Here is a 14,087-nt window from a genome sequence, read left to right as displayed (position 1 = left end):
TGGTCCAAAGATCTACCCGGGAATTACAGATAGGCATTGAACTGTCTTCGGCTTGAAGGTAGTGTTACACCAGAAACTCTCCCCTGTCTTCATAGATTTTGTCTGTCTCCTGCCTCTATCAAGACCACATGAATTCTGCTAAATATGTTTTCCAAGATGAAATGAATAAATGTCAACGCATTTGAAAATATATGATTAGCATTAAAAAATTAAAGCCATCATCCCTCAGCATTTGAAATTAATTACAGAATATGTTTTATTAGTAACTTTTGAAGTTAACTGCTATTTGTTAAAACAGCCATTTTTGAAAAGCATTCATAATATAACTAATCTTTCCATCCACCTCTTGATCCCCATGTTTTCTCTCCCATGTTGCATTCATTCTTTCCTTCCTCTCCTCTTGTTTTTCTTTTGTTACCCTTGTCTCTCTCCCTGGACATCATCATTCTCTCTCTGATACTGGGCTCTTGGTTGCTCATTATCATCCTAATTTTCTTTTAATAATTATTTCCTTCTTTCCCTTAGTTATTTATATATGGAATATATAATATTTTTAAAAGCTATATAATGCTGTAAGTTATTGATAAATACATTCTTACATTTATTACTGGATAGGATATGTCTATTTCCTATATTTTAAATTATGTCAGGTCTTATAATTTATAAATGTTTTGTAAGACCTGATATAATTTTAAGGTTTATTACATCAGGTTTACTGTGTGCATGAGTGGTGTTGTCTTTTTCCTTTATGTTATGTTACATATTCAAATTTTAAGTCTTCTGATAGTATTTAACATGTTAATAAAATAATAAGATTATGTTTAGCAGGGCTGTATTAAAGTGAATAATATTCCATAAAGGAAAAATTTCACTATTGTAATGATAAACTATGTGATATATTCTCCACATCAGATATTAATAAAAATATTTTATAACACATTTTTTTTCAATATTTAATACAAACTTGGCCTTTCCTAGTGTGTTGGCTTATACAGGAAAAAGTTGTTACTGATTTTACCATCTGGCATTTGCAACCCTGAAGAAGTTTTATGGTCTTTACCTAACTTGAATACCATTTGATCTGATGATAATCCAGACACTTTCATTCATTGCTATAATATTACAATCCAAACCTATATGTTTTTTAATTTTTATTTCACTCCTATTTACTGCTTTGACTTTTTATAAGACTAACTCAGTTTGTTAAATATGTTTAGGATACCCAAGCCTCAAGAAGAACTATGCTATTTAAAGTCATACGGTAGCCATTTAAAGCCAAATTATCAAGCATGGATACTATAACTCAGATCACGTGTTTGAGGGAGAAAATGCATTTTATGTTTGTCATCTTGCTCTAAGAAGTGGAGAAGTTAAAAACACCAACAGACATTTGACTTAAAAGTTTCCTCAATAGGTTTTCAGGATGTAATAGCGATTAATTTTTCATTTTTGTATAGAAATTACTATTTCTCCTCGCTCTTTTATAATAATATACATTTATAAAAAGATTTTTTCATTTTAACATATATTCATCTTCACTGAGTGTATACAATCACTGAGATGCATTCAGAAGTAATACAACCTGACACATGAGAAAAACTCTATTTTCGTTGTGATTTCATTTTATTTCTTGTCCTACTCATTTTAACAGATCCACATCTACTGATTAAAGAAATGCATTAACACTTATGTTACAAATTTCAATCTCAGACTTAAAATCTGAAGATAAATATCTCAATTTATAAAAGTCAGCTCTCTAACATGACTCACATCTTGGTGCATGCTGAGTGGTTGGGCCTTTGTCTTGGAGCTGTTTTAAGACTGATGGTAATTTCCTGTTCCAGGTATATACCTAAGGATACCTGCTCATGGTCTCACAGCAGCATGGCCTGATTCCAGTTACCAAAGCTCCAATTGCTCCTTAGGTATTTCAGTTTAAAGTGATTTTGGTCAATCTAAAGCCATGTAAAGAAGAATGTTCTTTCCTTATAAAAGTAGTGTGATATAATCATCTTTTCTTACAATATCAGGGAAGATAACAGAGTGTTCTCCAGAAACATTGAGGCTGGAACTTGACAATGACTGAATCACTAGGCACCTACCTGGGTAATATCGAGCCAGGCCAGTGGCACTGCCAAAAACCTGCCACAGCAATGAAGGGTCTTCCTCTCGATTTTTTTTGAAAACTTCATCTAAGGCACTTGTCCAGTTGAGTTCATTTAACACAATTGTTGCTAACAAAAAAAAGAAAAAAAATTAATTCAACTTCATAATTAAACACTGAATCTGTCTTCATTTATTTACAAAATAATATTAAATATGTTCATCGTTCTACCTGTAAAAGCACTTTAATCCAGTCATTATCAACAAGCTTTAGACACTTTAGAGGAGAGTTTGACTGGATCTAATACTAACACGCACATCGTGTTCACTGAAAAAAGTTCTTAAGAGATTTACACTCTGGAGAGAATTTCTGAAAATAAAATTTTACATGACAGTGGCCCTACTGACATTTTGGCCTGGATTATTCTTTGTTGTGGGGTCTGTCCTGTGAACTGTACAATGTTTAGCAGCAACTGTAGCCTGTACCCACGGGATACCAGTAGCTCCCCATCTCCCAGCTGTGACAAGCAAAAATGTCTCCAGAATGTCAGATGGCCCTTGGGGGCAAAATCAGTCCTGCTTGAGAACCACTGTGACACATAAAATATGAGGAGCGATGAGTGGTATTCCTTTTTATCCTCAGAAGTAGTTCTGAGGAAACCTATAGGACACCTTAGGACAGAGTTTTAAGACCACAGTACTCAACCATTGATGACTCGAGGAGGCCTAGCAGCATAACTTAGCCTGCTACCTAAGTAAAAAAAAAAAAAAAAAAAAAAAAAAAAAAAAAAAAAAAAAAAAAAAAAAAAAGATGTTGTTGAGCATAGCTGATTAACTGTGTTTACACAATGAAAATATATATATTTTAGTGATGGGAAAATTCATTCAGAGGCTTGACAATATCAGTGTTTAAAACAAACTAGCTGACACTTTATCACTTTATCACTACCTTCATAAATGATAGGGTTTCTTTGTTTGTTTTTGCTACTGGTTAGTTCTGTTAATTAGGGCATGGTGCCAATAAGGGCCAGGTGATGATTCTGATACATATTTATAAGTAGAAACTGATCTGGGACAGGTATTACAAACATATACCATTCATTACAATGCAAGAGAAAGAATTATAATGTAGGACATATTATGGGTTAAAATAGTTAAGTTATAAAATAATTTCTAATTATTGGCCTTTATGATCATAACTTCTCAAGTCTAGCATACTAAAAATTTAATTGGCCTAATATAATTTTCCTAATATAATAACACAAAAAGATGACATAGATAATCTTATATGTAAAATACACATCAGAGATTAGCAGATTGGGCCACTCTGCATTTGACAATCTCTGACCATGCCTGAACAGTGGGAATGTGCTTAAGATAAAGACTGGAGATACAGCTTAACTTTTTTCTATTTTTTTCTGTGATGATAGCAAATAAAGCAAATGAATACCATAGTGGTTAAATCACACACAAGCTTTTTTAAAGGTAAAATTAAAAAGAGCTTCTGCGAAAAAAGATGCACAGCCTATGTGTTTATATTTTAAAGGGTGTATCATTTACAAAAACAAGGTGATTGTGAAACTGTTCTGGGACCAGCATGCTAATGCAGTTCCACATTATTGAAAACTAACAAGATTTTCATCTTTATGGATATGATTACTTTCAAAAAGATCAGTTGTGTGTGTGTGTGAATATTCATGAGCTGCGTCAGATCCATCCTGCATCTGAGATACTAGAGAATTCATATTCAAAAGCATGATCCAATGAACACTAAGTGGCTAGTTATATGAGAATTTATATTCACACAGATAACCTGAACTGATTCCCATTATGCATGAATATTTATATCAATATACAAAATAGCACAGAAAGAGGGACATTGTGCTTTGTCTTAAACATTGTGACTTTTATAGTAATATTCTACTAAACAAATGTTTATTTATGATCCAGATAGACTTCATTAATGCCCAATCTATTCTATCTCTTTAATTTCCGTGACTCTTTCATTCATATTAGGCAACAACATCTAGTTATTTTTAATAAAGTTTTATTTGTTTTCAAGGCTAACTTTTTCTTAGTTTTGTTTGATGACTCAACAGCTACTAAGTATTGGGTACTGACACACTGATTGTGAATTATAGTTTTATATAGTGAGGAAAAAAGTCAAGCTCTAAAATATTCTTATTATTCTGGCAATATGCTTTAAAATTTCCAGTTGATGCCTTGTAATTTTTTTTTTTTTCAGACAAGCCATCATTAAGGTAGATTTCAAAAAATTTTTCTCAAGCTGTGTTCATCTACAAATGAGCAAATAATATAAGGAATTCCCAGACTAAGCACTAGAACTGATTTTAAATTTGACTCAGAATGAAAGTATTGGTATTGTACACCATCACATCAGTACGGGTTATAAATTTGATAATATGCAATGTGCAGTAAGATGTAAGAATACAGATACTTCCATGTACTGGTATATAGTTACAGGGACTTCTTAATGCAATCATTATCCTATTAGTCACAGTCTTTTTATGGATGTCCAGAAACCAAAATTCAAAGAGAATCTGCTACAGGAATGCAAAATTTCTACAGTCTTTGTAGGGGGCAGTTTGACTGGATCTACCTACAAACGTGCACATAGTGTTCTTCAAGAGATTTATACCATGGAGAGAATATGGGTCTCCAGTTCTTAATCTGAGTATTATAGAGCCAGAATCACACATTCAATTATACCATTCACATTCCTTAAAATATCAAAACTAGAAAGTAGGATTCAATTGCTTTACTAGGAAAATTTTTTTCAAATAATATTAAAAGTAGCTAAAAAATGTTAAAGAAAATATGTAAAGCATCAAACACGCCAGAATGAATACTATTTTAGACCTTGGGTTTTCTGCATACATTTTTCTGATCCACATTATGAATTATATTTGACTAATAAACATATATTACTCTGGTACCTTGAAAAGACCAGGCTTTTTTTCTTCTAAACCTTCAAAAATTAAATAGCTTATCCAGAATTACTAAGATGCCCAACATTTCTCCTTCTTTATCCTATTAGCACACTCAGGATAAATAATGCTGAAATAAGAGGGTAATCTGCAGATGACGGAATAATAGAACACGAAATGCACAATACTGGCTGGGCTACGTTTATGTCATTTCCTGGATATGAATTCTGCTCTGTCATTTCCATTCTACTAACATACACATTATCTCTCTTTCTCTTCATCTCTCCCTCTCCTCTGCCCCACCTTAACCCCCATCTCTGTTTCTGTCTCTCTCAATGTGTAAATAAAGTATATTTAGGAAGATTTTTTAGACTAACTATTCTGGTTACAACCGGATAAAAGTCAAGTGCTTTTTGAAGTTAAAAGTTGTTTTCAGAAGATCTTTTGTTTTATATTACAAAGAGTTTATGTGGTTATGCTGGTGCCTTTCTCTATTCTCAGAAAGTAGTTTTAAAAGTCTTTCCTGTTTTCCTGACACCATAGTTGTTAAAAAATAAAAGGTATAAAACATGATTCTTTCATAATGGGAAAAATGAAACAAGGCCAAATTCCTTGGAAAATTATTCTCAGCAAATATTACTCTAGCTTATGAAACTGTATTTTTTATCCATAAAAAACCTAATCTCAAAAGATAATGGTAAAACTCTGATTCATTAAAGTTCAATAAATTTCAACAAAATTCAACAAAAAACATTTTAATTTGTCTTTGTATATTATGAAGACTTCAAAATGCAATGATTATTCTATAAGTCATAATATTTATCTGAAAGTCCAGAGCAAACAATCAAAATTCAAAGGATTTTAACTGTGGAAATATCAATATAAATTAGTAGCTAAATAATGTTTAATATAAAAATTCCAGAATAATTTTCATTAAATAAAAAACTTAAAATATTTTTTCATCACAAACTAAACTCCTTTTATTTGAAGACATATATTTAATAATACTGATAAGAGGTGAATGGTATTCTATAAATTGGTATTATTTTAAATTATATTTTATATTATCAATTATAAATTCTGTATCTGTTTTGGCATCAGGGACTGGTTTTGTTAAAGATAATTTTTCCACAAATGGAGGTGGGAGATGGTTTCATAATGAAACTGTTCCCCCTCAGATCACCAGGCATTATTAGTTTCTCATAAGGAGCATGGAACCTAGATCTCTCACATATGCCATTCACAACAGGGTTGATGCTCCTGTGAGACTCTAATGCTGCTGTTCACCTGACAGAAGGCAGAGCTCAGGAAGTAAGTCTCCTGCTGCATGGCCCAGTTCCTAACAGGTCAGGGACCCAGACCAGTCCATGGCCCATGGCTGGGGACTCCTGTTCTATATGATATTATATTATTTATTGGATATTATTTCCACAGTTGCTCTGTTTTTCTTCCCTACCCCTGACAAATAGTAATGCTTTACATTCACACACACTTCTAGTTTCTTACTTGAAATGAGATTAGAAGTACATGAGTGGTCCGTATTTTTTCACTATACAAGACTGCTCAATGCCAATCTAGCCTTGAACCTACTACCAGTTACTGACAAATTTGGCTAACTGTCTTATGTTAAGAGTGAAATTAGTTCTCATATTCTATCAACTTTTAAGAAATGAAGATCTTTATCCCTGTTGAAAAATTCAATTTTATAAAAATTAAGTCTTTTATAGATGTCCAAGGCCAAGCCTACACAAAGCAGTGAATGCTTAGAAAGCAAACCTTGACTTTGAGGCCTTTATTCTGAATGGCATAACAGGATTTCACTTGATAATTGATTCAGAATGCCAAGCGTACATCTCTATTCTTTGTTTCTTTAGTTTTCAAAAACATGGCCTCCGTGTTCAGCAATTCTCTCTTTTAGAGTATTCTATTGTTCAGTCTGGATTCTCAAGGGAAGAAAGAAAAATCTAATTTGTAACAGCACAAAAGAAACCCTTTACATTTGCTGCTAATTCTTCCAAAAAACATGGCTCTTTTATCTATATCTTGTTTATGACATGGAATACAGAATGTCTGACAAGCTCTGAATCCAATGTTCTCCTGCAAACTTCAACCAATAAAATGTTGCCCTATTGCTCCCTTTTAAGTTTGAATTAAGTTTGTATTAAGTTTGAATACATTTTGTTGATTTATTCAGTATCCAAAGCCTCACCATACATTCATGGCACCATATGATTATTTGAAAAATCTTAATGTTATTTATAATGTCAACTACACCTTTTTAAACAGATTTATTGAGATGTCACTGACATATATAAAATAGCATCAAGTATGTTTTGATATACCTATACATATGTTGTAAAGTTATCAGAATCAAGCTAATTAACTTATCCATCACCTTTACGTAACTACCATTAGGGTGGAGGCTGGGGGAATTGAATTTAGGATCTATTATCCTAGAAAATTACAAGTATAAGATATAATATTGTTAACTATCCAAGCCATGCTGTATATTAGATCCAGAAATTATCTTTTAAAACGGAATCTTTGTACCCTCACCTACAGCTTTCTAATGAAGCAGAATTATGCAATAACAAAGAAAAACATGTTATGATTTACTTAAAATACAAAATTAATAAGTATTTCATAAAAGATGTAGCTATTGGAGATATGTAAGAAACTATATACTAAAAATTATTTTGTTTAATACTACTGAGTATCATACAGTTAAATAAGTAAAGCAAGAGAACGGTCAAAAAATGTTTACTATTTCATGTAATTTATAATACTATTCCATTACAGCCTTGCATTGAGATAAAAATTGGCATATGCTATTGCTACTAACAAATATTTAGTTTGTAATATTTATTAAGCACTTACTGTATGCCAAGCATTAATGATTTCCTAAGCATCATTTCATTTAACTTTTAAAATGACAATTTAAGTGGAATATTAGTATTATCTTCGCTTTTAGATAACAAAAATAAAATCTCGGCCAGTCACGGTGGCTCACGCCTGTAATCCCAGCACTTTGGGAGGCCAAGGCAGGTAGATCATGAGGTCAGGAGTTCGAGACCAGCCTGGCCAATATGGTAAAATCTTCTATTAAAAATACAAAAAATTATCTGGGTGTGGTGGCGTGTGCCTGCAGTCCCAGCTGCTGGGGAGGTTGAGGCGGGAGAATTGCTTGAACCCGGTGGGCAGAAGTTGCAGTGAGCCAAGATCACACCACTGTACTCAAGCCTGGGTGACAGAAGACTCCATCTCAAAAACAAAACAAAACAAAAAACAAAAATAAAATCTCAAAAGGTTACATAGTGCAAGCTGTAAAGATGGCACTCAAACAAGTGTACTAGATTCCAAGTTCCTGCCTATGAGCTATTTATTTCTAGGCTTTTCAAAACTTTTTGTGTAGCTCTGATTATCTAGAATTTTAAATCGAAAAAAACAAGATGGCCTATATCTTTGTAGCACAATAGTTCCTAATTAAGACGTACATTTCACCCCAGAAAATATTTGGTAATGTCTAGGACATTTTTCATGGTCACAACTAGTTGGGTCCTACTGGCATCTAGTGAGTAGAGGCCAGAGATGCTTTAAACATCCTACAATGCACAGGATTCCTAAAAAGTCAATAGTGCCTCAATTGAGAAATCCTGTTCAAGTATAACTACAAAGACAACTGATCAACTTTGGGGAGAAAAAAAAGCAGTGTACCCAATGAATAGTGTCAATAAAAAGCCACAGGAAACTTCTATAAAATAAAAGTTTATATATTAAAAAATATTTCTTCATGATAGTAAATTATGTCAGTATTTCGTTCTACATTTTGGCATTGTTTGGGTTGGGCAAATTTTCAGTTTCAGTTTTGGAAACTCTTACTATTCTCTTCCTTAAACAAGCCAGCAAGGGTTTCAAATCTAGTTTTTAGTGCCCTTAAATGTTACCTCCTCCACACCTTTCATTTTTGGACAATCATACAATATTAGTGATTTTGTTTAGTTTTAAATTCAACACTGATTCTAAGTACGATTGTAAACAAAACATACCCTTTGTGACAAATGTTCACTTCATACCATACGAAATAAGTTAGTCATGAAAAGAGTTGCATTATCAGATGAGCTGAGCCAGATGTCACTAATTTTATTCACCAACCCTCATCTCCTAAAAGAAAGATGTTAATAAGAAGAAACCTACTGATCTAATTAAGTGCACAGGGAACAAAAGAATCCACTTTAAGGAGTAGACAGTGTGCATAAATATTAAAATGAACGAATCTTTTCAGTGGATTTGGCTAATGGAATCTCATCTAATCCCAGTGTAAATGAAAGATTAATAAGGTACAGGGAAATGGGAAGACCAAATCTAATCTCTCTAATCATGTCTCGGGCACCAGAATCCACCTCCCACTGAGGATGGGCGAGCAGAAGGCTCCGAGGCACACAAGGACCTTGATGAGGAGATAAGCCTTATTCCTACAGTTAATTTCATAAAAATATGAAAAGGCCCTTGTCCTTGTCAGTTGTCTAGCCCCTGTATTACTGAGATTTCTGGCCTTGCCCCCATCACTTTAGTTTCCTGCAGATTGAGCACCTGGCCAATGCCCAGAACACAGCTGTTCTGCTTTAATGAAATCTGCAAATTGTGGAGCACAGAGGAGGAGCTCAGAAGAAATCCACTTTATTATTAAAGAAGAGTAATGCAAGGGGAACAGAAGACACTAGGATCTAATATCATGTATCTTAAAGGAAGGATTTAATGCCACTTTAAATAAAATAGTAACTAAGATTTGGGGAGGGAGAGGGCTATATTTCGTATAAGAAACGTTGGAAATATAGGAGCCCCAAGGTCAAAATATCATTTTATCCTTTGAGCACTCTAAGTTTTTCTCTTCCTTGTATTATCAAAACCAAATGAATTATTAATGACTTTGACAGCCTAGAATCACAATCACTGGTACAACATGCTACTTAAAACAAATCACTTAACTTCTTACGCTTCTGTTCTTTTCATCTAAAAAAATGGATATAGCTATATGAAGGATCCTAGATAGCCTATAGGGTTGGTGTCAAGGTCAAGTAAGTTTAGGAATGAGAACTGAATTAACAAGCATATTTTTATTCCAGTTCTTTCCTCACCTAGATTAAAATACTGTAAGGTACTCATCTCCTTAAGTATCTCACATAGACAACAGCTTCTGACATGTCAGCGTATTGTTTTAGTCCGATCAAAAATTTTTTTTCCTTGAACAAAAACACATATTTTTACATAGAGCAGAGTGTAATTCTGTTTATATGTGTAAAACAATATTCCTTCTGCTCAACTCCCTAACACGCTCACGTCATAAGATACTCTTCAACAGAATCAGCCATTTGAAAATTTTCATTTCAAATTTAGGAACATTATCTAATTTGTAAATATAAACTAGCATAATTACCTGAAGACAACACAATATATTCTATTGATAGTACTTCACAGTCATGAGAAATGTTGTATTTGTAATTAAATACGTAGATAAATTGTTAAATTTCTATTCTGTATTTTAGAGTAATATTTCAGTAAATACATAGCCTGCTAAATTCTGGATAAACAGCAAGAAATGCCCTGAAGATCTTTTATTTAGACCTTGAAAAGGGAAATAAAATCTGTGAGTTTAAAAAAACATCAGAAACTCAGAGCAATGAAGTTGGAAGCCATAGAAGAATGAATATGCAATTAAGACCAAATTTAAAGAACTCCAAATTAAAGTGTGTGTGTGTGTGTGTGTGTGTGTGTGTGTGTGTGTGAGAGAGAGAGAGAGAGAGAGAGTGTGTTTTTTTCATGCATACTATAGATTTTCTTGCTGGTGAGGCCTTTTTCTAAGTGGTATTTTTAAAATGAGCATGTGAATGTATGTAACATGTGCAAAGACTATTCTCACCCATTATCCACCCTCCCACAGACTGTAAGTCTTTCTGTCAGAAGTAGCCATTTGACCTTGGAAAGTCTTTTACCCTCTCTAAACCTCAATTTCCTCAACGGTACAGTGGGGATAATAAGAATATCTGCATACAGAGCTGTTTTTGTAGATTATACATACTTCGAACACTACTTGTCATTTAGTAACTACACAATAAATATTACCTGCTCTTGTCTTTAATCTTTATTTTCTATTTACATTGATAGACAAATTCCAATCTAACTCCTAAAATGTGAGCTTGAGTAACTAACCTAGTATTTTATTTTTCCTCTGGAACCTTTGCCCTTCTTACTCCAAACCCGCTAATGTCCAGCAATACTACTTAATTTTCTTGTTATGAATCTCATGAAGAAAATCGTCTATTAACCCTTCCATTTCCATCACTATAAGACAATGGCAAGCTTAAAAAATATATTTAACATATTATATAATTTGGTGAGAAAGTAATTTTTACAATGACAATTCCTAGTGCTCCTGAAAGCAAACCATATTGATGAATGCTGCATTTAATATGGAATAGTCACACTAAAATTCTAGTAAAAGAAATGAAATTATGTAAGGTCTCATAGGCATACCAGGCACCACCCACACATATACAGGCACACACGCAGAGAATTATGCACATACAAGCTCCTGTTAATGCTGAGAAGAAACTCCTGCTAAGAAATACAGACCAAATTAGATAAGGGAAATCTCTTGCCTTTGCCCTGAGACAGCCCAACTGCATAAGAAATTTAGTGTCTCCTTATAAATTCGGACTGCTAAATTCACAAAGAAGGATCAAAGTATTGGAAGTGACTAATGAGATACGGTTGAAGAAAGATAACAAGGCTCCTGGGGACAGGGTGATATTGTCAATGAGGCACACACTGCTTGGTTCTCAAGGGTTTGTGTCAACAAGTTTCAGAACCAAGAGTTGCCTGGTGATTTTAAGATGGAAAGATCAGATCTATTGAAGTGCAGTACATAGAAGTCGGCTATAATCAAGAACAGCGTCAGTTGGTTTAAACATGTACTGCTTCAGGGTGAAAAGGAAAAAATATATACACATCTCAGAAACTGAACGACAGATTAATACTTACCAAATCCTACTACATAAAGGTATGAATGAACTCAAGTAATATTTCTAAAACAACATGAGGTTAATATCCTTACATCTTTAGTTGCACATGTAGAGATTATCCATATACATGGACATCTATATACAAAAAGAAAAAAACAAATATATCAATATTGTCAGTATTCAGGGTGCTTACAACAAAGTTAGCCTGACTTGTTTAGATTTTAATGTGGTCATTACAGTTGTTGGCACATTAAATTTACAAGTTCTTGCTACTTACTCAGCAGATATCTTAGTACGGACATGATTCTTCTTCCCTTCTAACAAATCATGTATTTTAAATTTTCATTTATAGTTCAATATCCCACAAAACTTTAGATTTTTCAAATAGATTTAAAAAGCTCAAATTATTCTGACATGGCTTTAAAATATTAAAAATAACTCAACACCTGATCAAAACAAGTACCCATAAGACTTTTTAAAATGGCTTAAAGGTTTTCAGTCTGACAACAGATAATAGAGGATGGTAAACAACCAGGTGGCGTTGGTTCTAACGCCAGTGTAGCTACCCTCGTTTCTGCTCCTAGCCATACTCTTGGGTCTTTGCGTAACCTTTAAATATCCTCCTTGCCTCTGATTTCAGCTCACTTCCATCCATTCTTTCTACTGCTGCCACAATATTCTACTTGGCAAATGTCTTCCCTAATTAAAGGTCTTTGTTGGTTCTCCATAAAACCTTATCTTTTATGATTGGCTTCCATCCATCCTTCCAGCGTCCTTTCCTATTGCTCTTTCAAACACAACAAGCTCAAGCCATAACAAGACTTTTGCCATTCTCAGAGGAGGCAAAGTTTACTGCTGCCTCAAATGTCATTCTGTATAGTATCTTCTCTACTGGACTGAGCTTTTCCCTATGCCTACTTGTTAAACTTCTCTTTTCTTTCTCATTACAGTTCAGCCTCACCTTCTCTACAGCGTGTTCTTCGATTTTCTCCACACCACCTCCCCTCACCCAGCAGAGTATAAACTCCCTCCCCACTCCTTGTAGCTTTCTCTGTATTCCTCTATTAAAATACTTCCTACATTTCACTATCTTTATTTGTGTGCCTTCTACTATACTGGGTAGGGTAGGCACCATGTTATTTTCCCCCTGATGCCTAGAATATAGTGAAAGAAGCAATGGGATATGTCAGACCTGTGTTTAATGCACAGTTATACAACCTTGAGCAAACTATACAATTGTACAGATTTCTAGTTTTTCAGGAATGAGGTGAAGAAATTATGTACAATATCTAGGGTTGTGAAAATTAAAATATGCTATACTTAATGTCTAACAAGCATGCCATAAACAGTAATAACTAATATGGTTTTATATATACTAACAATATCTATTTGTTAATGAATGAGTATGTGAATATATGAACTGTACCTCTGTGTTGAGTATTTTTTAGTTGGAAATCATCTTCAGTGAATAATTTTCCAGTTCATTAATTACCTTTCATTCATTGGTGCCACATCATATCTGACCAAGTACAATGGTAAATATTTCCTTTTCTTTCCTTCAACCAACATGATAGATGATTGATCAGTTTCATCTGGATTGGAGAGATTTAACCCATTCAAATGTCCGTGTAATCCTGTTTTTAGTTTCATTTCAAGTTCTGTGATGAAACCACCCCTTTTAATGGAGATAGTCCGAAAAGCCTGGTGTAAATACTGGCCCAATTTTTAGATAAGACCTTTAAGTCAGTGAATATGACTATGAAGCTTCTTGTTAAGTATTTTCCAATGTGTGTGCTCCATTTCCTAATCACCTCATTTCTATCATACATTCATCCAACAAATATTTACTAAGCACCTATTATGTATATGGCACTACTCTAAGCTCTTGAGCAGGAGAATAGGCATACTGTTTCTTACAGAACCCATGGTAAATATTTTAGGTCTATGATCTACACATAGACCTAAAAACTCACTTTACGGCAGTAGCATAGAAACTTCCTTAGACAATACATAAAAA

At 33.6% G+C, this 14,087-nt stretch overlaps 1 protein-coding gene across 11 annotated transcripts in view; it reads right to left on the bottom strand.

The window, feature by feature from the left end:
• The window catches only part of CACNA2D1 (calcium voltage-gated channel auxiliary subunit alpha2delta 1), a 489,928-nt gene that overhangs the window by 127,746 nt on the left and 348,095 nt on the right, over positions 1 to 14,087 (bottom strand). For all 11 annotated transcript variants that reach the window (XM_017523103.2, XM_017523100.2, XM_017523102.2 and 8 more), the window contains exon 7: positions 2,103 to 2,234. In XM_017523103.2, the coding sequence (XP_017378592.1) occupies positions 2,103 to 2,234 (132 nt within the window). The remainder of the gene's footprint in view (positions 1 to 2,102; positions 2,235 to 14,087) is intronic.

Source organism: Cebus imitator, unplaced genomic scaffold (genome assembly GCF_001604975.1).
Source record: "Cebus imitator isolate Cc_AM_T3 unplaced genomic scaffold, Cebus_imitator-1.0 Scaffold26, whole genome shotgun sequence".
NCBI lineage: Eukaryota > Metazoa > Chordata > Mammalia > Primates > Cebidae > Cebus > Cebus imitator.
Note: the sequence above shows the minus strand (reverse complement) of the source record. Positions and strands in the feature narration are given on the sequence as shown.